Source organism: Rhinoraja longicauda, chromosome 13, assembly GCF_053455715.1.
Source record: "Rhinoraja longicauda isolate Sanriku21f chromosome 13, sRhiLon1.1, whole genome shotgun sequence".
Taxonomy (NCBI): Eukaryota; Metazoa; Chordata; class Chondrichthyes; order Rajiformes; family Arhynchobatidae; genus Rhinoraja; species Rhinoraja longicauda.
Genome location: NC_135965.1, coordinates 37,106,394 through 37,131,606, shown reverse-complemented (window position 1 = coordinate 37,131,606; position 25,213 = coordinate 37,106,394). Strand labels below are relative to the sequence as shown.

At 45.5% G+C, this 25,213-nt stretch overlaps 2 protein-coding genes across 9 annotated transcripts in view; one reads left to right on the top strand and one right to left on the bottom strand.

The window, feature by feature from the left end:
* Nucleotides 1–6,982, top strand: part of LOC144599650 (uncharacterized) — a 39,815-nt gene extending 32,833 nt beyond the window's left edge. For 5 of the 6 annotated variants that reach the window (XM_078410812.1, XM_078410810.1, XM_078410811.1 and 2 more), the window contains 3 exons: nucleotides 768–790; nucleotides 1,498–1,553; nucleotides 3,663–4,183. In XM_078410812.1, the coding sequence (XP_078266938.1) occupies nucleotides 768–790; nucleotides 1,498–1,553; nucleotides 3,663–3,700 (117 nt within the window). In that variant the 3' untranslated portion in view covers nucleotides 3,701–4,183. Of the gene's footprint in view, nucleotides 1–767; nucleotides 791–1,497; nucleotides 1,554–3,662; nucleotides 4,184–6,758 lie in introns of those variants that run through there. The other variant, XR_013548019.1, reaches the window with a different exon arrangement.
* A 7,439-nt stretch (nucleotides 6,983–14,421) lies between these two features.
* LOC144599649 (uncharacterized) overlaps nucleotides 14,422–25,213 on the bottom strand; it is a 34,108-nt gene continuing 23,316 nt past the window's right edge. For all 3 annotated transcript variants that reach the window (XM_078410807.1, XM_078410809.1, XM_078410808.1), the window contains exons 21-28: nucleotides 25,053–25,176; nucleotides 24,917–24,948; nucleotides 24,081–24,207; nucleotides 23,496–23,527; nucleotides 19,854–19,979; nucleotides 18,857–18,879; nucleotides 18,086–18,141; nucleotides 14,422–14,926 (exon numbers count right to left, since the gene is read on the bottom strand). In XM_078410807.1, the coding sequence (XP_078266933.1) occupies nucleotides 14,787–14,926; nucleotides 18,086–18,141; nucleotides 18,857–18,879; nucleotides 19,854–19,979; nucleotides 23,496–23,527; nucleotides 24,081–24,207; nucleotides 24,917–24,948; nucleotides 25,053–25,176 (660 nt within the window). In that variant the 3' untranslated portion in view covers nucleotides 14,422–14,786. The remainder of the gene's footprint in view (nucleotides 14,927–18,085; nucleotides 18,142–18,856; nucleotides 18,880–19,853; nucleotides 19,980–23,495; nucleotides 23,528–24,080; nucleotides 24,208–24,916; nucleotides 24,949–25,052; nucleotides 25,177–25,213) is intronic.

Below are 25,213 nucleotides of genomic sequence, written 5' to 3'. Positions count from 1 at the left end.
AGGTGGAATATTTGTGGTGGTTTTAACTACCACTGGTCCATTTTAAAGCTGATCCCCCCCCCCCCCCACACAGACACATTTTTCAGGTACAAGTTACAGCCAAGAGGCAAGTGTTTAATAGTCATATTAACAACCATGGAACAATGAAATTCTTACATTCAGCACTACAACAGCCCTGTAACACAATATAGATCGATAATATATAATAAATACAAAATATCAATCACTATCAATAACTCCAGTAATGGTGCACAAAAAAAGACGTAAGTGCTTAGAGCAACCCAAGACAGTTCATACTTCGACACAAAATGCTGGAGTAACTCAGCGGGTCAGGCGGCATCTCTGGAGAAATTGGATAGGTGACATTTTGGGTCGGGACCTTCTGTCACCTGAAGAACCTTCTTCAGACTTTCTTTAGTCCTGACCCGAAACGTCACCTATTCACAAAATGTTCCTGAGTCTGATTGTGCTCCAGCCTTGTCTTTAGCATTCCTATTGTGGACCTCAAGAAGATGTAAGTGCAGACTTCCCCTTGTGCTTGCTGTAATTTTCATTTGTACAGAATATACAAATAAACTTACCCTGAGCTATGATGGGTCACTAACTACTGCATTGAATTTGTTAACAATTATTTTTTAGTATTGTTCACAATAATTATGTTTTTGGTTTCTGAACTGCTTCACATAACATCTTCCTGCCAGCTAATGACATTTTTATGTTCTCCTTTTCATGTCATCAATAAATATTCATCATCATGTTTCATAAAGATCGGAAAAAATATCACTCTAAGGTAAAGAGCAAATTTAACATATAATCCCTTTTATAAGAAATGTTTGAGTTAAAATGCATTGGTACAAATTATTTTTGCAAGGTACTAGTAAGAAATCACCCAATGAACTTGTAGCCTTGTCCATTAGATAGATTCATAATGTAATCAAAGATCGACACAAAGTGCTGGAGTAACTCAGCGGGTCAGGCAGCATCTCTGGAGAAAAGGAATAGGTGATGTTTCGGGTTGAGACTCTTCTTCAGACTGAGAGTCAGGGGAGAGGGAAAATAGAGGTATGAAAAGGTACAGAACAAAATAAGGGCCAGCACCGATGACCAAGGACAGGTGGAGCCAACCATGATCCATTGTTGGTTGTGGAAGAGGTGATAATGAAGGGATACGAACAGTGAAACTACCAGGGCGAATAGGGTGGGGGAGGGATGGAGCGAGAGGGAATGGAAGGGGTTAGTTGAAATTAGAGAAATCACTAAACGGCTGGGTTGTAAGCTGCCCAAGTGAAATATGACGTGTTGTTACTCTGAAAATGTAATCAGTTGCTTAGTGTTGGAGAAATTGCAAAATCCTTAAATTCACTTGCAAACCAAATAGAAGGGCAGAGGGTGATTAACGGACCTGATAGGAACATTGTGCATATTGATACATATTGGGATAGGCCATGACACATATTCTGCTCTTTTTAAAAAACTTAATTGTTTGATATTTTCTAGTTCCACAACAGCCTACATGGTCATGTACCGACTGATAGACACAAACAAGGAAGCAGGTATGATGATCTGTGGAATTCAACAGTAATTTCTTTATTTCAGCAAATCATTGACATATATACCCAATGCAATGGATTTATTAGGCTATGATAATTACAAATATCTTATTGCTGGATGCTTAAAATAGACTTTTGAGGCACAGCTGATTACCTTGTGCATATCATCAACCTTTGAACACTCTTTGAGCATTTATTTTGTAAAATTCTCCGAGGGCTTCCATAACCAGAGAGTGTCCAGTGTTTATCTTACTGGACACACTGTAGAGCTCAACAGGAGAAAGAAGATATATGTTCATGGGCACCACGCTAATAGTTTCAGTAAACAGGAGGAGTAGATGGACGCATGCAGATTAGCACTAGTTTCAGCAGGTGAGATGGATGGGGAATAAAGTGGACTGCTTCCTTTCTGAATGCACAAGTCATTTTTTGGATCTTCTTCACAAGAACAGAAAGTGCAGGAGGTAAGTACTTGTACTATAACAACATTCAAAAGGCATTTGGACAAGTACATGGATAGGAAAGGTTTAGAGGGATATATGTAGGCCAAATGTGGGCAAGTGGGATTAGTGTGGATGGGGCATCTTGGTCGGCCGGTGCAAGTTAGGCTGAAGCATTCATTTCAAGACGACTAGAAATTAAAACTAAGGATGTAATGCTGAGACTTTACATCCTTAAATGTGGTCAGCCATCATTTGGAATATTGTGAACTCATTCCACTGGAAGCAAGGTACTAGCATAGATAGAACATTAGCTGACTGGTATAAGGCAAAGAGTGGGAATAAAGGAGGCCTCCTCTGCTTGGCTGCCTGTGACTAGTGGTGTTGCACAGGGATCAGTGTTGGGTCTGCTACTTTTCATATATGTTAATATAATGATGATGGAATCTGATGGTTTTGTGGCCATGTTTGCGGATGATACGAAGATAGGTGGAGGGGCAGGTAGTGTAAAGAAAGCAGGGAGGCTGCAGAAGGACTTGAACAGGTTGGCAGAGTGGGCAAAGAAGTGGCAGAGGGAATACAGTGTAGCAAATTATATGATCATGCACTTCAATAGAAGGAATAAAGGTGTAAAGTATTTTCTATATGGGGAGAGGATTCAGAAATTAAAATGGCTAAAGGACTTGGGAGTGCTAGTGCAGAATTCCCAGAAGGATAATTTGCAGGTTGTGTCTGTAAGGAAAACAAATGCAATGATCAAGGACTAGAATATAATAGCAAGGATACAATGCTGAGGTTTTTTAAGACATTGGTCAGACCACATTTAGAATATTATGAGTAGTTTTGTGCCCCATTTTTAAGGAGAGATGCGCTGGTGATAGAGAGGGTCCAGAGGAGATTTATGAGAATGATCCTGGGGATGATTGGGTTAATGTATGAGACACGTTTGATGGCTCCAGGACTGCGCTCGCTGGAGTTTAGAAGGGGGATCTATTGAAGCCTACCGAATAATGAAAGGCCTAGACACAGTGGACTAGGAGAGGGTTTCCATTAGTGGCAGACTTTGGGACCAGAAGGCACAGCTCAGAATAAAAGGATATGCCTTTAAAATGGAACCAGGAAGAATTTTGTTAGCCAGAGGATGGCGAATCTGTGGAATTCATTGCCGCAGACAGGTATGGAGGACATCATTGGGTATTTTTAAAGTGGAGATTGGTAGGTTTTGATTAGTAAGGGCTTTAGCGCAGAAACAGGCTCTTACCCCACCAAGTCCATGCCGACCAGCAATCATCCCGTACACTAGCACTATCCTACACACTATGGACAATGTACAATTTACAGAAGACAATTAACCTACAAACCTGTATGTCTTTGGAGTGTGGGTGAAAACCGGAGCACCCGGAGAAAACCCAAGCGGTCACAGGGGGAATGTACAAACTCCATACAGACAGCACCGTAGATCAGGATCGAACCATGATTATATAACAACAGGGGCGTTTACGAGGCAGGGAAATGGAGAGACATGGATCACATGAAGGCTGTAGAGTTTAGTGTAACTTGGCATCATGTTCTGCATGAACTTTGTGGGGTGAGGACCTGAGACTATTCTGTACAGTTCCATGTTCTATGTAATTTATTTTAATTAATATTATTTATGTTTTTTTACTGGCAGAATCTGATGCCACAACACCCGAGCAGTGTCAGACATAAAAACCCACAGAAGAGATACAGGAGTCAAAGCACAGTCAACTTTGATAATTACACTGGAATAGTTAAAGACAGCCGTAAGTCACGAATAGTGCGACAGGTGTGAAGTTAATTGTTCATGGTCTGAATTTCTTTTGATATTATCTGAAAACTCATTGGAATAATACGTAGTTGTAATGAACTGGCTGCAAATTCTTTTTTACAATTAAGATGAAGTATGGGTCTACTACCTGCAATAATGTTAATGTGGCAAAATTAATGTAAGGACTTTAACTGTTATAAAATGTTTAGTATTACTTAAGGGCATCCATGGGAGATGGGTAGTAGGCCTCGCCGATGGAAAATTATTTTCAAGTGAAACATAATGCAAATGAAGTGCACTCCTTTTGTAAGGAGGATATAAGTCACAATGTTTTTATTCCTGTTCCTAATCATGGATAATTTATCTATATGGGGTTTTCACAATGCTTATTTTGTGCTTAAATGTTCTAAAATATATTTTTTTAAATAAAAATATTTTTGCTCAGAAATGTTTTCAAATCTAATTTCATTAAGCTGGAAAGTGTGCAGGAAATATTCACAAGGATGTTACCGGGAGTGGAGGGCGTGATTTATAATGAGAGACAGTGCATGTTCTGGCTGTTTTCCCTCCAGTGAAGTAAACTGAGGAGTGACCTTATCGAGCTACTAAATATAAAATCCTGAGGGGCATTAATAGGGTGATTTGTTTTTTCCCCAGGGCAGAAGTATCTGAAACTAGAGGCATAGATTAAAATTGGGAGAGGAAAGTTTGAAATGGGTCCAGATGGGCAATTTTTTCACAGAGGGTGGAAGGTTTGTGGAACAAAATGCCAAAGGAAGTTGCAGAGTTGGGTTCAATTGCAACGTTTCAAAGACATTTGGCAGCTGCATGGACAGTAAAGGTTCTGAAGGACATGGGTTAAATGCAGGCGAATGGGACCAGCTCAGGTTGGCAGCTTGATTGTACGAACGTGATGGACTGAAGGGTCTGTTTCTATGCTGCATAGCTCTATGACTCGAATGAAAAATAAATTATAATGGAAAATGTGAGATTCAAGATATGGATGGGAAAGTTAATATTATCTCCTTGATCCTCCATGCATTTGTATCTCAAAGTATGAGGACACTTGCATAGATAGAGTAGCAGCTTATACTTGGAAACATCCTCGTTAAGTAGATCCGAGCATATCTCGCATCATCCATTCGCCATACCTGTTAATGAAAATCAGCCTATGTTGAGAACTTACCTTAGATAGGTCTTCTTTAAGTCACTTACTTATCCAGCGCTCCCTAGTGCATGCAACCCCACACTTCCACCTCCCAAGTGACCTCCGTCCCTCTCCCCAACTCATGAATTTCGCCCAGCAGAAGCCCCCCTCAGGCACCGACGGATAAAGATTGTACATTAAATCAATCAATTAATGCAAAACCACAAGCCAAAATTCACTGAGTTTCAAATAAGGAAATACTATTGACTTACTGTTGCTTGATAACAATCTGCACAGAAACTAGTTTGAGTTTGTAAATAGTTCTGGTATGTGTATCTTCAAAAGTGCAACTAAAAATACCCAAACCCAGTTAAAAAAAGCTTTTGTTGCGGGCTAACCAAATTTGCTACTAAACTAGTAAATTTGCTTGTTCAACATTCAGTAATGAATGATAAGGTATTCTCTCCAAGCATATGGAGGGAAGATTGAAACTACTGGACCTCAGTTTCTGCTTCACCTTGTTTTCCAACCATTTCTCTCCCTAGAAACAATCTGAAAATGAACCAGATAGTTCACATCATTACTGTCTCTGTTGACCTTAAAAGGGGCATCTGGAATCTTTAAAAAAACTCAGATCAAGTGGCAGCTGTGGGGGCAAAAGACATAAGTCGACACTCCTGGACGAGACTCTGCCTTATCAGGACTGACAAGGAAGAGGAAGGGTGAGGGAAAGGTGGACAGAAGCTGGCAGGAGATAAGTGGAAGCACACGGGGAGTGGGACCAGGTAAGGGAGTGGGAGGAGGGAGGGTATGGGGGAAATGAACAAAGGGGAAAGAAAACTGGGTGGGCAGCTGAGTATGTGCAGGAGTAGAATCTGAGGTGTGAGTTATCAGAAATTGGAAAATTCAATTTTGCATCATTGTGTTCTACATTATCGAGGTGGAATATGAAATGCCTTTCTTCCAGTTTGCATTTGCTCTGCAGCAATAAGAAGGCCGAGGACACTCAGAAATGGGAGCAGGAAGGAATTAAAATAGCAGTTAAAAATTAATGCAACTGGAAGCTTGAGACGGTTGTAATGGACATAACAGGTGCCCCACAAAATGGTCGCCTAGTCTATGCTTGGATTCCTCACTAGAGCAAGCCATTTTGTGAGCACTGAATGCAGTGAACTAGGTTGGAACAGGTGCAGATGAACTGCTGCTTCATCTGGTAGGACTGTTTAGGTCCCTGAATGGTGGTGACAAGGAAGCAGGTGAAGAGGCAGGTGTTTTTGCCACCTACAGTTGCAAGTAAAAGTGTCAGGGTATGAGGAGAGGCAGAGAGGGATGAGTGGACTAAGCAATCATGAAGAAAGTGGCCTTTACAGTGGGCTTATCCCACTAACCACATAATAAAACATGGAGCAAGTGAGCTCAGCGACACAAACAAGGACATGTGAGCCCCATAATCTTAGGAATAGACGGCAACCTCTTAAAATGGATTGAGATCTTTTTGACAAGGAGACACCAATGAGTTCTCTTGGAGGGAGAGACGTCTATTGAAACTCCTGTGACATCAGGTGTCTTTTTTTCCTCCCCTCCCTCCTCCCCCCCTCCCCCTCCTCCCCCCCCTCCTCCTCTCTCTCCCCTCCTTCTCTCTCTCCCTCCCTTTATCTCCCTTTCTCTCTCTCTCTCCCTCCCTCCCTCTCTCCCTCCCTCTCTTCCTCCCTCTCTCCCTCGTTCTCTCTCTCCCTCCCTCTCCCCCTCTCTTTCTCTCTCCCTCCCTCTCTTTCTCCCTCCCTCTCTCTATCTTTCTCTCTCCCTCTGTCTGTCTACCTATCACTTGCTAGGCTTTTATCTCGCCCCCATCTCTTTTTTGACGTCACCTTCACAAATGTTGCCTGACCTGCTGAATTCCACCACCATTTTGCGTTTAGCTTAGGAAAGATAGATGCACATTTGATGGCATGCGCAGAGTGGGCTGAAGGGTGTGTTCCTGAGCGGTATGAATGTAAGACAATTAACCCATACTAGACCAACTGACCCGTTGGGCCCATTCCTCGTAGAGGGGGGACAGGGAAGGGGAGAGGGTGATTGAGTGAGGCCTAGACCCAAAGCCTCTCCTGTATTGTAGAACCCTCAACCCCCCCACTCAATCCCCCCCTCCTCCCCCACTGACCCACTCCATCCCCCCTACCCACCTCCCCTGCCCCCACCCCCACAACCCTCCCCCAATTGCCCCTCCCCTACCCCTACTCCCCCAGCCCTGCTTCCACCCCATCCCCACCCCTATTCCCCCCTCCCCTCACCCCTACCTCCCTCCCCTCCTCCCAGCCCTGCCTCCACCCCCATTTCCCCCTCCTCACCCCTATTCCCCCTCCCCTCCACTCGCCCACACCTCCCTCCTCTTCCCCTACCCCCACTCTCCCTGCCCGCACCCCTCCCCCAACTCTCCCTGCCCGCACCCCTCCCCCATCCCTCCCCATCCCCAATCTGCCCTCCTCCCCACTCCCAATCTTCCCTCTTCCCCACCCCCAATCTGCCCTCCTCCTCACCCCTCTCCCTGCCCACACCCCACTCTCCCCCCACCCTGCCCAGTTTCCCACCCCACTCTCCCTGCCCACACCCCACTCTCCCTTCCCACACCCCTCTCCCCCCACCCTGCCCTCTTTCCCACTCCACTCTCCCTGCCCACACCCCACTCTCCCCCCACCCCACTCTCCCCAACCCCCACCCTGCCCTCCTTCCCACCTCAACTCTCCCCCCACCCCCACTCTCTCCTCCCCCACCCCATCTCTCCTACCGCACCTCCCCACCCCCTCTCCTCCCCCACCCCCTCTCTTCCCCCACCCCCTCTCTCTCTCTCTTCCCCCACCCCCTCTCTCTCTCCTCCCCACCCCCCTCTCTCTCTCTCCTCCCCCACCCCCTCTCTCCTCCCCCACCCCCTCTCTCTCCTCCCCCACCCCCTCTCTCTCCTCCCCCACCCCCTCTCTCTCCTCCCCACCCCTTCTCCTCCCCCCACCCCCTCTCTCTCCTCCCCCACCCCTACCCTGCCCTCCTTCGCACCCCAACTCCCACCCCCACTCTCCCCCCACCCCTCTCTCCTCCCCCCACCCCTGCCCTCCTTCCCACCCCAACTCTCCCTCCACCCCCTCCTCCCCACCCCTTCTCTCCTCCCCCACCCACCCTTTCCCCCCACCCACCCTTCCCCCCCACCTCCACTCTCCTCCCCCCATTCTCCCCCCCCTCCCCTCCCCCCCCCTCCCCAACAGCAAAGAGACATTGAGAGGCAGTGAGGAGCAGAATGGAACAAGAGGAGCAACAATAAATAACGGAACGTGTGAGGATCAACGAGAAAGAACGCAAAACAGAAAGTGACAGGTACTAAAGAACCTTTTTGAGGGTTATTTATTTATTTATTTTTAATTGCCATTTTGATCTAATGCTTTCATGTTCATTAATAAGTAGGTTTTTATTTAGATTTTTAAAATATATACATCGTAATATTTCTATATTTTTTAGATCGTGCCAAGAGGAGGGAGCAAACAAATCGCAGCTTGGTCAAGGAAGGAACGACACAAAGAGACATCGAAAGAGAGTGAGGAGCAGAAGGGAACAAGAGGAACAACAAATAACTGAACGTGTCAAGGATCATCGAGAAAGAAAGCAAAACAGAGGGGGGACAAGAGATGCGACAACAAAAAACTGAGGGTCAACGAGAAAGAATGCGAAACAGAAGGGAACAAAAGACGCAAGAAGAACTCAACGTCTCGATGATCAACGAGAGGAAGCACGCAAAACAGAAACTGACAAGTTAATAAAATAAATCTTTAACGTTCAAATTGTTATGTTTTGAGTTATTCACATTTTTGACTTTAATAAATTCCTTTTCCACCTGCTGTGGACGTTAGCCACGCCTGCACAGTAATACTTCCATGTTCCACGTCACAATGGAAACCCAACGGGCAGGAAAGGCTGCAGCGCCACCAGAGATCCCCTAAGAGTGGAGAAGGGGGGATTGAATGGGGGGGGGAAGGGGAAGAGTTTTTGGGGAGGAGGGGGGTTGATGGGGGATGCAGTGTGGGAGGGTGCTAGACCAATGCAGAAAAGAAAACAAGATTTTAAAGAGAAATGATTTTCATTGATGGAGTGCCTGAGAGGGGTGGAGTTTGTGAGTGGGGGAGGGAGGGAAGGGATGGAGTGGCCTTTTTATTTTACATAGGATCTCTATTTCATTGAGATTCTTTTTTTTTGTTTTTAAAAAGCAATTTATTTTAAAGAAAAAACGTGATTTTCCCAGGTCACAATGGAAACCATAAGAGGAATCGTCCTCAGCGTGTGACGTCACAATGCGACCTGCACGCCTTTAATTGAGACCAAGTGGGCCCGTCCTCGTAGGGTTTCCATTGTAACCTGGGGAAATCCGAGGATCCGATGACCGAGGAGCCCTGGACCCAAAGCCTCTCCTGTATTTGTGTAGCACCCTCAAGCCCCTACTCAATCACCCTTAACCCCCCACCCCCACTCTCCCATCTTCCCTGACCCCCACTGTCCCTTCTCCCCCACCCTCCTCCCCGTCCCTCTCCCTCCCACCCCCACTCACACTCTCCCCACCACCCCCCTTTCCACCACTTTCCCCTCCCCCCACCCCCCATTCTCTCATCCCTCAGCCCCACTCTCACACTCCCCAGCCCCCCTTTCTCCCACTCTCTCATCCCCCACCCCCATTTGCCCCACTCTCTCCTCCCCCCCACCCCCGTTCCCCCACTCTCTCCTCGCCCCACCCCTCATATTCTCCTCTCCCCAGCCCCAATCTCCCCCACCCCCTCTCTCCTCCCCCCTCCTCACCCACCCCCCCCACTGTCCCTCTCCCCAGTCCCACTCCCTGACCCCCACTCTCTGCTCCTCCCACTCCCCCTCACCCCCATTCTCTCCTCCCCATACTGCCTCTCCCCGCCAATCTCTCCTCCACTCCCCCCACCCCTCTCCTCCCCCAGCCCCACTCTCCCCATCCCCCTCTCTCCTCCCCACCCCTCTCCCCACCTTCACCCTCCCCATCCCCACCTTCACCCCCATCCTTCTCTCCCCCCATTCTCTCCTCCCGCAGCCCCACTCTCACTCTCCCCCATCCCCTTTCTCTCCTCCACCCCACCTCTCTCCTCCCACCTTCAACCCCACCCACCCATCCACACTCGCCCCACCCCCATTCTCACTGTCCCCCACCCACGGTCCCCACTTCCCCATCCCCACTGTGTCCCCCACCCCTACTCTCTTCCCCCCACCTTCAACCCCACCCACCCATCCACACTCGCCCCACCCCCATTCTCACTGTCCCCCTCCCCCACCCACGGTCCCCGCTTCCCCATCCCCACTGTCCCCCCCACCCCCACTCTCTTCCCCCCACCTTCAACCCCACCCACCCATCCACACTCGCCCCACCCCAATTCTCAGTTCCCCCCACCCCCCGCTCCCTTTCCCCCAACCACCCCCGCTGTCCCACTCTCCCCTTCGCCCCACTCTCTCCTCACCTACTCTCACCCCCCTTCCCCCACCTTTCCCCCACTCTCTCCTCCCCCCACCTTCACCCCCCTCCTACCCCCACCCTTCCCTCCACCCACTCGGCCCCCACGTCCACTACCCTCCGTGGAGCCGTTGGCGGCGAAAGACACTTACCGAGCGTGCAGGGAGGAGGAGGGAGCTCCGGACCACTCGAGTCGGGCGGCGGAGGTAGGACTACTCGAGTCGGGCAGCGGCTGATCTGGGAGCGTCGGGAGGGGAGAGAAGCGAGGGGTGAGAGGAGAGAGGCGCGGCGGGAGGTGCGCACAAGATGGCGGAGCGTGAGGAGGCCGCCATTTGTCTGAAGTACCGATGGGCCGTCGGTTGCAGCGGCCCTCGTTGACGCCGCCATCGGTGGAAGCGGCCGCTGAAGGAGAAGCTTCCCGCTGCACTGCGGCCTGTGTGCGGTAACGGTGCTGGGGCCGGGCGGGAGGGGGGACTCGAGGAAGCCGTGGCGTGGGTTGAGGGGGCGGATGAGCGGACCATCAGTCCGACCATCTCCCTCCTGCTCGGGTGTGGGAGAGCGGGGAGAGTGAGGGGAGTGAGGAGAGGGGAGGCGGTGATTGCGGGTGGGCGGGCGGCTCCACTAACGGCGTCCATCTTCTTTCTGCGAGTGAGGAGAGGCCGTGCGTGGTGACGTCAGACGCACAGCACTTTGAAAAAATGTGGTTAGAAATGAAAGTCTCATAGTTTAAAATGTCTGTAACTTAAAAAATATACGACCAATTTAAGTAAAACTTGTTATAAACAGTCGCGAGGACAGTGGTGATTAAGGTGGCGCTAACATTGTGGCTCTGTGGTTTACCGTTGTGGCTGCAGGTCCACATGTTATACATATATGGCGCACCCTCAAAAATCATCAGTAAACTTCAATACATTCAAAACTCCGCTGCCCGTCTACTCACCCACACCTCGATCCGTGACCATATCACCCCCGTCCTTTACAAACTCCACTGGCTCCCCATTCCCCAGAGAATCCAGTACAAAATCCTCCTCATAACCTACAAAGCCCTCCATAACCTGGCCCCATCCTACCTGACCGACCTCCTCCACAGGCACACTCCCACCTGCACCCTCCGCTCTGCTGCTGCCAATCTCCTATCCCCCCACATCCGGACCAAACTCAGATCCTGGGGGGACAGGGCTTTCTCCATCGCTGCTCCCACCCTATGGAACTCACTACCCCAAACCATTAGAGACTCCTCCACACTCACCACATTCAAAACATCGCTGAAGTCTCACCTGTTCAGTACTGCCTTCAACCACTGAAGGTCACCTCACCTTCTGTCTCCTTTCTCTGTTTGTTTACTTATTTACTTATTTATCTATTTATTCATTTCCCTATGTTCTCTAAATCTCTGTAAAGCGTCTTTGAATATATGAAAAGCGCTATATAAATGTAATGCATTATTATTATTATTATTATTATATATCTGCATGAGTTGTGGGGGGGGGGAGGAGGGGCCAGCGCGAGCTCATCTCACAGGGGCATTGTGACGTCACACGCTGAAGACCTTCAATAAATCGGTTAGAAATAAAATAAAAAAAGAGAGAGAGAGAGAGAGAGAGAGAGAGAGAGAGAGAGAGAGAGAGAGAGAGAGAGAGAGAGAGAGAGAGAGAGAGAGAGAGAGAGAGAATGAGAATTTTTTTTTTTCCATAGACGTCTCTCCCTACAAGAGAACTCGTTGGTGTCTCCTTGTCAAAAACACCTCAATCCATTTTAAGAGCTTGCCGTCTATTCCTAACATTATGGGGCTCACATGTCCTTGTTTGTGTCGCTGAGCTCACTTGCTCCATGTTTTATTATGTGGTTAGTGGGATAAGCCCACTGTAAAGGCCACTTTCTTCATGATTGCTTAGTCCACTCATCCCTCTCTGCCTCTCCTCGTACCCTGACACTTTTACTTGCAACTGTAGGTGGCAAAAACACCTGCCTCTTCACCTGCTTCCTTGTCACCACCATTCAGGGACCTAAACAGTCCTACCAGATGAAGCAGCAGTTCATCTGCACCTGTTCCAACCTAGTTCACTGCATTCAGTGCTCACAAAATGGCTTGCTCTGGTGAGGAATCCAAGCATAGACTAGGCGACCATTTTGTGGGGCACCTGTTATGTCCATTACAACCGTCTCAAGCTTCCAGTTGCATTAATTTTTAACTGCTATTTTAATTCCTTCCTGCTCCCATTTCTGAGTGTCCTCGGCCTTCTTATTGCTGCAGAGCAAATGCAAACTGGAAGAAAGGCATTTCATATTCCACCTCGATAATGTAGAATACAATGTTGCAAACACTGAATTTTCCAATTTCTGATAACTCACACCTCAGATTCTACTCCTGCACATACTCAGCTGCCCACCCAGTTTTCTTTCCCCTTTGTTCATTTCCCCCATTCCCTCCCTCCTCCCACTCCCTTACCTGGTCCCACTCCCCGTGTGCTTCCACTTATCTCCTGCCAGCTTCTGTCCACCTTTCCCTCACCCTTCCTCTTCCTTGTCAGTCCTGATAAGGCAGAGTCTCGTCCAGGAGTGTCGACTTATGTCTTTTGCCCCCACAGCTGCCACTTGATCTGCTGAGTTTTTTTAAAGATTCCAGATGCCCCTTTTAAGGTCAACAGAGACAGTAGTGATGTGAACTGTCTGGTTCATTTTCAGATTGTTTCTAGGGAGAGAAATGGTGAAGCAGAAACTGAGGTCCAGTAGTTTCAATCTTCCCTCCATATGCTTGGAGAGAATTCCTTATCATTCATTACTGAATGTTGAACAAGCTAATTTACTAGTTTAGTAGCAAATTTGGTTAGCCCGCAACAAAAGCTTTTTTTAACTGGATTTGGGTATTTTTAGTTGCACTTTTGAAGATACACATACCAGAACTATTTACAAACTCAAACTAGTTTTGTTGCAGATTGTTAACAAGCAACAGTAAGTCAATAGTATTTCCTTATTTGAAACTCAGTAAATTTTGGCTTGTGGTTTTGCATAAGTTGAATGATTTAATGTACAATCTTTATCCGTCGGTGCCTGAGGGGGGCTTCTGCTGGACTAAATTCATGAGTTGGGGAGAGGGACGGAGGTCACTTGGGAGGTGGAAGTGTGGGGTTGCATGCACTAGGGAGCGCTGGATAAGTAAGTGACTTAAAGAAGACCTATCTAAGGTAAGTTCTCAACATAGGCTGATTTTCATTAACAGGTATGGCGAATGGATGATGCGAGATATGCTCGGATCTACTTAACGAGGATGTTTCCAAGTATAAGCTGCTACTCTATCTACGCAAATGTCCTCATACTTTGAGATACAAATGCAAGGAGGATCAAGGAGATAATTTTAACTTTCCCATCCATATCTTGAATCTCACATTTTCCATTATAATTTATTTTTCATTCGAGTCATAGAGCTATGCAGCATAGAAACAGACCCTTCAGTCCATATCGTTCGTACAATCAAGCTGCCAACCTGAGCTGGTCCCATTCGCCTGCATTTAACCCATGTCCTTCAGAACCTTTACTGTCCATGCAGCTGTCAAATATCTTTGAAACGTTGCAATTGAACCCAACTCTGCCACTTCCTTTGGCATTTTGTTCCACAAACCTTACACCCTCTGTGAAAAAATTGCCCATCTAGACCCATTTCAAACTTTCCTCTCCCAATTTTAATCTATGCCTCTAGTTTTAGATACTGCTACCCTGGGGAAAAAACAATTCACCCTATCTATGCCCCTCAGGATTTTATATTTATTACCTCGATAAGGTCACTCCTCAGTTTACTTCACTGGAGGGAAAAAAAGCCAGAACATGCACTGTCTCTCATTATAAATCACGCCCTCCACTCCCGGTAACATCCTTGTGAATATTTCCTGCACCCTTTCCAGCTTAATGAAATTAGATTTGAAAACATTTCTGAGCAAAAATATTTTTATTTAAAAAAATACATTTTAGAACATTTAAGCACAAAAAAAGCATTGTGAAAGCATCATATAGATAAATTATCCATGATTAGGAACAGGAATAAAAACATTGTGACTTATATCCTCCTTACAAAAGGAGGGCACTTAATTTGCTTTATGTTTCGCTTGAAAATAATTTTCCATCGGCGAGGTCTAATACCCATCTCCCATGGATGTCCTTAAGTAATACTAAACATTTTATAACAGTTAAAGTCCTTACATTAATATTGCCACATTAACATTATTGCAGTTAGTAGACCCATACTTCATCTTAATTGTAAAAAAGAATTTGCAGCCAGTTCATTACAACTACGTATTATTCCAATGAGTTTTAAGATAATATCAAAAGAAATTCAGACCATGAACAATTAACTTCACACCTGTCACACTATTCGTGACTTACGGCTGTCTTTAACTATTCCAGTGTAATTATCACATTTGACTGTGCTTTGACTCCTGTATTCCTGTGTTCCGGGTATGGGTTTTTGTGTCTGACACTGCTCGGGTGTTGTGGCATCAGACCCTGGCAGTAAAGAAACATCAATAATATTAATTAAAATAAATTACTAAGAACATGGAACTGTACAGAATAGTCTCAGGTCCTCACCCCACAAAGTTCATGCTGAACATGATGCCAAGTTACACTAAACTCTACAGCCTTCATGTGATCCATGTCTCTCCATTTCCCTGCCTCTTAAACGCCCCTGTTGTTATATAATCATAAGATGTAGTAGCAGAATTAAGCCCATCAATTCTGCTCCGCCATTCGATCATGGCTGATCTATTTTTTCCTCTCAACCACATTCTCCTCCCTTCTCCCTGTCACCTTTGACTCCAGGGCGGCACAGTGGGGCAATGGTAGAGTCGCTGCCTTACAGTGCCAGGGATCGTGGTTCGATCCTGATCTACGGTGCTGTCTGTATGGAGTTTGTACGTTCCCCCTGTGATCGCATGGGTTTTCTCCGGGTGCCCAGGTTTTCACCCACACTCCAAAGACATACAGGTTTGTAGGTTAATTGTCTTCTGTAAATTGTACATTGTCCATAGTGTGTAGGATAGGGCGTGTACGGGATGATTGCTGGTCGGCATGGACTTGGTGGGGTAAGAGCCTGTTTCCGCGCTAAAGCCCTTACTAATCAAAACCTACCAATCTCCACTTTAAAAATACCCAATGATGTCCTCCATACCTGTCTGCGGCAATGAATTCCACAGATTCGCCATCCTCTGGCTAACAAAATTCTTCCTGGTTCCATTTTAAAGGCATATCCTTTTATTCTGAGCTGTGCCTTCTGATCCCAAAGTCTGCCACAAATGAAAACCCTCTCCTGGTCCACTCTGTCTAGGCCTTTCATTATTCGGTAGGCTTCAATAGATCCCCCTTCTAAACTCCAGCGAGCGCAGTCCTGGAACCATCAAACGTGTCTCATACATTAACCCAATCATCCCCAGGATCATTCTCATAAATCTCCTCTGGACCCTCTCTATCACCAGCGCATCTCTCCTTAAAAATGGGGCACAAAACTACTCACAATATTCCAAATGTGGTCTGACCGATGCCTTAAAAAACCTCAGCATTGTATCCTTGTTATTATATTCTAGTCCTTGATCATTGCATTTGTTTTCCTTACAGACACAACCTGCAAATTATCCTTCTGGGAATTCTGCCAACCTGTTCAAGTCCTTCTGCAGCCTCCCTGCTTTCTTTACACTACCTGCCCCTCCACCTATCTTCGTATCATCCGCAAACATGGCCACAAAACCATCAGATTCCATCATCATTATATTAACATATATGAAAAGTAGCAGACCCAACACTGATCCCTGTGCAACACCACTAGTCACAGGCAGCCAAGCAGAGGAGGCCCCCTTTATTCCCACTCTTTGTCTTATACCAGTCAGCTAATGTTCTATCTATGCTAGTACCTTGCTTCCAATGGAATGAGCTCACAATATTCCAAATGATGGCTGACCACATTTAAGGATGTAAAGTCTCAGCATTACATCCTTAGTTTTAATTTCTAGTCGTCTTGAAATGAATGCTTCAGCCCAACTTGCACCTGCCGACCAAGATGCCCCATCCACACTAATCCCACCTGCCCGCATTTAATAATAATAATAATAATGCATTTTATTTATATAGCGCTTTTCATATACTCAAAGACGCTTTACAGAGATTTTGAGAACATAGGGAAATGAATAAATAGATAAATAAGTAAATAAATAAATGAACAGAGAAAGGAGACAGAAGGTGAGGTGACTTTCAGTGGTTGAAGGCAGTACTGAACAGGTGAGACTTCAGCGATGTTTTGAATGTGGTGAGTGTGGAGGAGTCTCTAACGGTTTGGGGTAGTGAGTTCCATAGGGTGGGAGCAGCGATGGAGAAAGCCCTGTCCCCCCAGGATCTGAGTTTGGTCCGGATGTGGGGGGATCGGAGATTGGCAGCGGCAGAGCGGAGGGTGCAGGTGGGAGTGTGCCTGTGGAGGAGGTCGGTCAGGTAGGATGGGGCCAGGTTATGGAGGGCTTTGTAGGTTATGAGGAGGATTTTGTACTGGATTCTCTGGGGGATGGGGAGCCAGTGGAGTTTATAAAGGACGGGGGTGATATGGTCACGGATCGAGGTGTGTGTGAGTAGACGGGCAGCGGAGTTTTGAATGTATTGAAGTTTGTTGATGATTTTTGAGGGTGCGCCATAGAGGAGGCTGTTGCAGTAGTCCAGACGGGAAGTGATGAAGGCGTGGATGAGGGTTTCTGCAGCTGTGGAGGAGAGGGATGGACGGAGACGGGCAATGTTTTTGAGGTGGAAGAAGGCTGTCTTTGTGATGTGTTTGATGTGTTTGTCGAAGGAGAGGGTTTGATCAAGGATGATTCCAAGATTCCGGATGTGAGGTGAGGTGAGGTGGATCCTGGGAGACCATCAATGTTGAGGATGAAGTTTTGGGTGGATTTGGTGAGCGTTTTTGGACCAATGATGATGATTTCAGATTTGTTGCAATTGAGTTTGAGGAAGTTTGATTGAAGCCAAGATTTTATTTCAGTGATGCAGTTTGTCAGTGTGGAGTGTGTGGTGGGGGAGATTGACTTGGTGGAGATGAGGAGCTGGATATCATCGGCGAAGCAGTGGAAGTTGAGACCATGACGGCGGATTAAATATATCCCTCTAATCCTTTCCTATCCATGTACTTGTCCAAATGCCTTTTGAATGTTGTTATAGTACAAGTACTTACCTCCTGCACTTTCTGTTCTTGTGAAGAAGATCCAAAAATGACTTGTGCATTCAGAAAGGAAGCAGTCCACTTTATTCCCCATCCATCTCACCTGCTGAAACTAGTGCTAATCTGCATGGGTCCATCTACTCCTCCTGTTTACTGAAACTATTAGCGTGGTGCCCATGAACATACATCTTCTTTCTCCTGTTGAGCTCTGCAGTGTGTCCAGTAAGATAAACACTGGACTCTCTTATTATGGAAGCCCTCGGAGAATTTTACAAAATAAGTGCTCAAAGAGTGTTCAAAGGTTGATGATATGCACAAGGTAATCAGCTGTGCCTCAAAAGTCTATTTTAAGCATCCAGCAATAAGATATTTGTAATTATCATAGCCTAATAAATCCATTGCATTGGGTATATATGTCAATGATTTGCTGAAATAAAGAAATTACTGTTGAATTCCACAGATCATCATACCTGCTTCCTTGTTTGTGTCTATCAGTCGGTACATGACCATGTCGGCAGTTGTGGAACTAGAAAATATCAAACAATTAAGTTTTTTAAAAAGAGCAGAATATGTGTCATGGCCTATCCCAATATGTATCAACATGCACAATGTTCCTATCAGGTCTGTTAATTACCCTCTTCTCTGCCCTTCTATTTGGTTTGCAAGTGAATTTAAGGATTTTGCAATTTCTCCAACACAAAGCAACTGATTACATTTTCAGAGTAACAACACCTCATATTTCACTTGGGCAGCTTACAACCCAGCCGTCTAGTGATTTCTCTCATTTCAACTAACCCCTTCCATTCCCTCTCGCTCCATCCCTCCCCCACCCTAGTCGCCCTGGTAGTTTCACTGTTCATATCACTTCATTATCACCTCTGCCACAACCAACAATGGATCATGTGGTTGGCTCCACCTGTCCTTGGTCATCGGTGCTGGCCCTTATTTTGTTCTGTACCTTTTCATACCTCTGGTTTCCCTCTCGCCCGACTCTCAGTCTGAAGAAGGGTCTCAACCCGAAACGTCACCTATTCCTTTTCTCCAGAGATGCTGCCTGACCCGCTGAGTTACTCCAGCACTTTGTGTCGATCTTTGATTACATTATGAATCTATCTAACGGACAAGGCTACAAGTTCATTGGGTGATTTCTTACTAGTACCTTGCAAAAATAATTTGTACCAATGCATTTTAACTCAAACATTTTCATATAAAAAGGATTATATGTTAAATTTACTCTTTACCTTAGAGTGATATTTTTTCCGATCTTTACGAAACATGATGATGAATATTTATTGATGACGTGAAAAGGAGAACATAAAAATGTCATTAGCTGGCAGGAAGATGTTATGTGAAGCAGTTCAGAAACCAAAAACATAATTATTGTGAACAATACTAAAAAATAATTGTTAACAAATTCAGTGCAGTAGTTAGTGACCCATCTTAGCTCAGGGTAAGTTTATTTATATATTCTGTACAAATGAAAATTACAGCAAGCACATGGGGAAGTCTGCACTTACATCTTCTTGCAGTCCGCAATAGGAATGCTAAAGACAAGGCTGGAGCACAATCAGACTCAGGAACATTTTGTGAATAGGTGACGTTTCGGGTCAGGACTAAAGAAAGTCTGAAGAAGGTTCTTCAGGTGACAGAAGGTCCCGACCCAAAATGTCACCTATCCAATTTCTCCAGAGATGTTGCCTGACCCGCTGAGTTACTCCAGCATTTTGTGTCGAACTATGAACTGTCTTGGGTTGCTCTAAGCACTTGCGTCTTTTTTTGTGCACTATTACTGGAGTTATTGTTAGTGATTGATATTTTGTATTTATTATATATTATCGATCTGTATTGTGTTACAGGGCTGTTGTAGTGCTGAATGTAAGAATTTCATTGTTCCATGGTTGTTAATATGACTATTAAACACTCTTGCCTCTTGGCTGTAACTTGTACCTGAAAAATGTGTCTGTGTGGGGGGGGGGGGGGGGGGATCAGCTTTAAAATGGACCAGTGGTAGTTAAAACCACCACAAATATTCCACTTCACCTGATCCACTTACTGCACTGAATCACTTATTCATACTCAGCTGTTACTTTGATCCTTTTTGAAGGAATTTAATTTTATTACAGACAGAAACTAAGAAAATGGTCTGGCTCTGGATTCTATGCTGTCCTTTCCTGCAATTGAGAAACGGACTTTCCATTAGTGCTTTGGACAATTTATCATTCCATGAATAATTTTCACCTTTTTAACAACTCTATCATCAAAGGTGTACCAGTCACCAGAGCCCGATTTTATTTCAGCATAATAGCGGCCGCCTCCATAACTTCCAAGGTGGTGCCATATTGCAAATAGTTCATACTTTTTCTCCTAAAGTAGAGAAATGAGACAGCATTATTTTTTTCATACTATATACATTTCTTATCAATAGTCTAGAAGGTTGAGGGGGGACCTCATTGATACTTACAGAACAATGAAAGGCATAGATAGAGTGGATGTAGAAGGGATGTGTCCACTCGTGGGAGAGTCCAGCACCAGAGGTCATAGCCTCAGAATTAAAGGGCGCACTTTTAGAAAGGGGGCGAGGAGGAACTTCTTTAGTCAGGGTAGTTAATCTGTGGAACTCATTGCCACAGAGAGCTGTGGAGGACAAGTCAGTGGATATTTTTAAGGCAGAGATTGAGAAACTCTTGATTAGAACAGGTGTCATGGGTGATGGGGAGAAGGCAGGAAAATGGGATTAGGAGGCAGAGATCACCCATGATTGAATGACGGAGTAGCCACGATGGGCCGAATGGCCTAATTCTACTCCTATAACTTGTCAACTTGTGAATTTATAAAACATCTGTGCCAAACATGATGTCAAGATAAAATAAGCTCATCCGCCTGCACACAATCCATATTCTGCTATCTAAATGCCTCTTAAAAGCTTCCATCAGATTGCCTCCACCAGCACCCCCGGCAGCATGTTCCAGGCACCCACCAACTTTTGTGTAAAAAAACTGCCCTGCACATCTATTATACTAAAAGTCAGATCTTGTATATGTATATATATATCTGTGATTTCGGCTGATTACGGCAAAACGTTAAACCGTAGCGCCACGATTTTTGCACCGCCTTAATCGCCGCACGGACCGCTGCTGGAAAATGATTTTTTTATTTAATTCGTTCGCATATTTTTTAAGTTACAGAGGTTTTAAAGCGCTGCCCCCCCTGATTTATTGAAGGTTTTCAGGCGGGCGCTGTGCTCAGTACGCATGCGCGGCATCTCCTCAATTTCACTGATTTCGGCTGATTACGGCAAAACGGTAAATCGTAGCGCCACAATTTTTGCACCGTCAAATCACACCGCTGGACGCTTGCCGAAAATGATGTTTTTATTTAATTCGGTCGTGTATTTTTTAAGTTACACAGGTTTAAAAGTCAAGACTTTTTTTCTCTCAGTTATTTCGGTTGATTTTGCAAAAACGGTGAACCATAGCACCACAATTTTTGCACCGCCTTAATCACCACGCTGAACGCTGCTGGAAAATGATTTTTTTATTTGATTCGGTCGTGTATTTTTTAAGTTACGGAGGTTTTAGTATATTTTAAAAATTCCAGCCGTTTTTTCCATGGCCTTCAGCGTGTGACGTCAAAATGCCCATGTGATAAGAGCTCGTGCAACCCCCCTCCTACTGATTTATTGAAGGCTTTCAGCGTGGTGCGTCTGTGCGTATGGGCTCACCTCTCCTCTCTCCCCTTGCTTCTCTCCTCTCTCCCACACCCGGGAGACCATCTCCCCGCTATCCCCCCCCCCGGAACTTTCACTGATGCGCACCCCCGCTCCCCCGGACCTTTCACTGATGCGCTCCCCCCCCCCCCCCCCCCGGGGGTTGGGGGAGAGTAAGAGTGTGTCTGGGGGAGAGAGAATGGTGGCGGGGTCTGAGAATGGGGACTGGGGAGGGGGACAACAGGGGTCGTCCGGAGGGGGATTGGTGGTGGGGGAAATAGGGGTACTGGGAAAAGGGGAGGTCGTGGGGGAAGGGGGGGTGTGGGGAGAGTAAGATTGGGGTTGGGGGAGGAGAGAATGGGGGGTGTGGGAATGGGCCAAAGGGGCCCTCTTCGCTAGTCTCCTTTAAAATTCCCCCTTTATTCTTTGACATTTCCACCCTGCGTAAAAGTGTGGTACCAACCTAAAAGATCTTATAAACCTGGGAAGGTGGAAGTGCTGGGATGGGCGGCACTGTGGTAGAGTTGCTACTCTACAGTGCTTACAGCACCAGAGACCCGGGTTCGGTCCTGACTACGGGTGCTGTCTGTACAGAGTTTGTACTTTCTCCCGTGACCGCATGGGTTTTCTCCAAGCTGTTCAGTTTCCATCCACACTCCAAAGATGTACATGCTTTTGAGTGTGAGTGAGAAAGAATAAATTATATTGCAGAATGTCAATCTGGCAGTGAAACGTCATTGGCTCTTTTATACGTTCTTCCTTTTATATTTATTTTTATATGTTCCTCATATGAACGCTCCCCATTACGTTTGGTCGATACAACATCGTTGGTCCGTTCATTTATTGCCCCCTCATCTTTAGTGCTATTGTCTGGGGGGAATCTGAGGAAATTGGTGAGAAAGATTCTACTCAGTCGTTATCTGTAAACTTTTCTTTCTAAGCATGACATTTCATGAGTTCCATTGACTAATCCAGTCAGGTTGGATTTTGATGTAGAAGTTGTGTGAGGTATAAAGGATAAATTTTAGACTTGTATTGATTAAGGCAGCTATGAGTGTTAAGTTATATATTGCAGTTCAAAATAATGGTTAAATATTCTTTTTATACCTGATCGAAGCCACAGAGAGGAATGTTTCACTTCTTAAGTGAAGCATCCCCATTAGAAAGTCAGCCCACTACAAAGCCACATAGTTTGCACCAATAATGTGTTAGTGAACTGAAGGCTCAGTTTCCCCATTCTTGCAGGAAACATAATTTATGTACATTTATGCAATGTGTTGAGTTTAGTTTAGTTTATTGTCACATGTACCTAGTTACAGTGAAAAGCTTGCGTGCTATCCAGTCAGTGAAAACACAGTGACATGAAGCCAATCAAGCTTTCCACAGTGTACAGATACAAGGTAAAAGGAACATTAAGTGTAAGATAAAGTTCGATTAAAGATAGTCCGAGGATCTCCAATGAGGTAGATGGTAGCTCAAGGACAACTCTCTAAATGGTGATAGGATGGTTCAGATAACAGTTGGGAAGAAACTGCCTGACAGTTGATTAACCCCAAAATAGTCATTACTAGAGTGCGATGATGTAAAAGACGCATTGAAGCTCAATATATAGGGGCTCATGTTGTCGACCTCCCCGTGGTGAGCCCTGTCAACTGACCTCAGTCAGGCGAACGACAACAAACAGAGACAGCAGAAGCAGAAGCAGCTTCATAACTTCTGCTGCCTCAAACACAAGAAGAAGCTCAATAGTTGTGTACGCTAACTTCTAATGAAGGGAAGTAACTTCACCAATCGCACGCCATTCAGCTGTGCTTTTAGAATTTTGAACGTCACCTTAATGCCTCAAAACCTTTTCTGTTGCCTTCATTGTTGAAATTGAAATCATGACAGGAAGACTTTGTGGTGTCAAGGGGTGAGCTACATGCTGTGGGCTAACCGAACCGAAATGTAAATGCATCAAAGCCATTCTTTTCATTTTGTATCTGCAATGATCTCCTTGTAGTATCACCTCCAAGGTGTATTTCTACAAAGGTTATAGAATTAATTGGGCATAGGTGGATTTCATTGACCTGGTTACTGTGGGAGAAAGGATGAATTATACCAGGGACTATGTGCGATTGTAAAGAAAAGGTAAAAGGGCAGTGGACCATGTTCAGCATTTGCTGCTTCCTTACCATGTCCTCTGTGGAAACTTGCTCCGACTGATCTAATGGAGAGAATAAAAAAAACACATAAGAAGAGAGGCACAGAGGGGTACAGGGGCAGCACAGTACAGTGGCACAGCGGTAGTGTTGCTGCCGTGCAGCGCCAGAGACCCGGGTTCGATCCTGACTACGGGCGCTGTCTGTACTATGGAGATGGTACATTCTCCCCGTGACCGTGTGGGTTTTCTCTGGGTGCTCTAGTTTCCTCCTACACTCCAGACATACAGGTTAGTAGTTAATTGGCTTCGGTAAAGATTATAAATTGTCCCTGTTGTGTTGGAAAAGCTAGTGTATGGGGATTGCCTGTCAGCGCAGACTCGGTATGCCGCACTTTTTATTCACTGGAGAAAGCAGGAACGGGATTCTGATCTGGGATGATCAGCCATGATCATATTGAATGGTGGTGCTGGTTCCAAGGGCCAAATGGAATGGCCTACTCCTGCACCTATTGTCTATGTTTCTGTGTAAGAAGAGAGTTGTTTAATTGTAATCACATGAGGTCAGTCAAGTTTCTTGCTCTGGTGTGGATAATTATCCCTGATGATTCCAACAAACCTTGAACTGCCTCAGATGTTCCCCCTTCACAATTCTCAGAATTTCCGCTCTGCCCTTGCAGAGGTGAAGTGGAACTTTGTTCTCCTTCCGTCACCTCATCGCAGTATTTACTTGAGGCACGAGTCTCCTGAAAGAGAGCAGAATGTGCAAAGGCCATTAATTTAGTTTATCTTTCACATTGCCAGATCATGGAATCATTTTTTAGCTGAAGGAAAATCGTAGGTCAAGTTGCCATTGTGTGTCAGACATGTGATGTATCAGATGCAATTGAGGAGTTTTCAATCGGAGAGGGGTTGGAAATTGTGCATTTGCTCACTTGCAGAAATAACAGTCATGTCAACACACAATCACACCGATGGTCAATATACAAGATCATAGAGATCATACGAGAACAAACCGATCCAATGCTGGAGATACTCTCAGTTCAGTTGCATTTGAAAGTATGGAACCAGGCAAAGCAGAATTTGGTTGCACATGTTTAAATTCATATTGCAATAAGTTATTGACAGGGAAAGATTATTAAAAAGAAAAGCTGAAGGAGGCTGGAAGCAGATCAGCAATTTACATGAGAGTGGGCTGATGGAAATCTTAATCCACTTCAGTGCAATTAACTATGAGGCAAATATGGGATTGATTGTTTGCTTGTTGGATTAAAATATACATCACGGAAACAGGCCCTTTGGCACGCCGAATCCATGCTGACCGTTGATCAGCCATTTACACCAGTTCCATGTTATCCCACACTAATATTAACTCCGGACCGTTTAAGATCAATTTACATAGGAACGCCAGACCCGCATGTCTTTGGGATTTGACCCGCAGGTCTGCTTCCTTACCTTGTCCTCTGTAGAATCTTGTTCTGACTGACCTAAAAGAGAGAATGAAATAAACATATCAGAAGAGTTTTTGAAAGCCCCATAATTACATTCACACGAGATCAAGCAAGCCCCTTGCACTGTGATTCTAACAAACCTGGAGCCTCAGTTGTTCTCTCTTCATCATTCACAGAATATTCTTCCTGCCTTTGCAGAGTTGAAAGCTCACTTTGCCCTTGTTCCATGGCCCCAAAACTGTAGTTATTCCCAGAATTATTCTCCTGGAAGAGAGCATGATATCAATTGTTTATCAAAGGA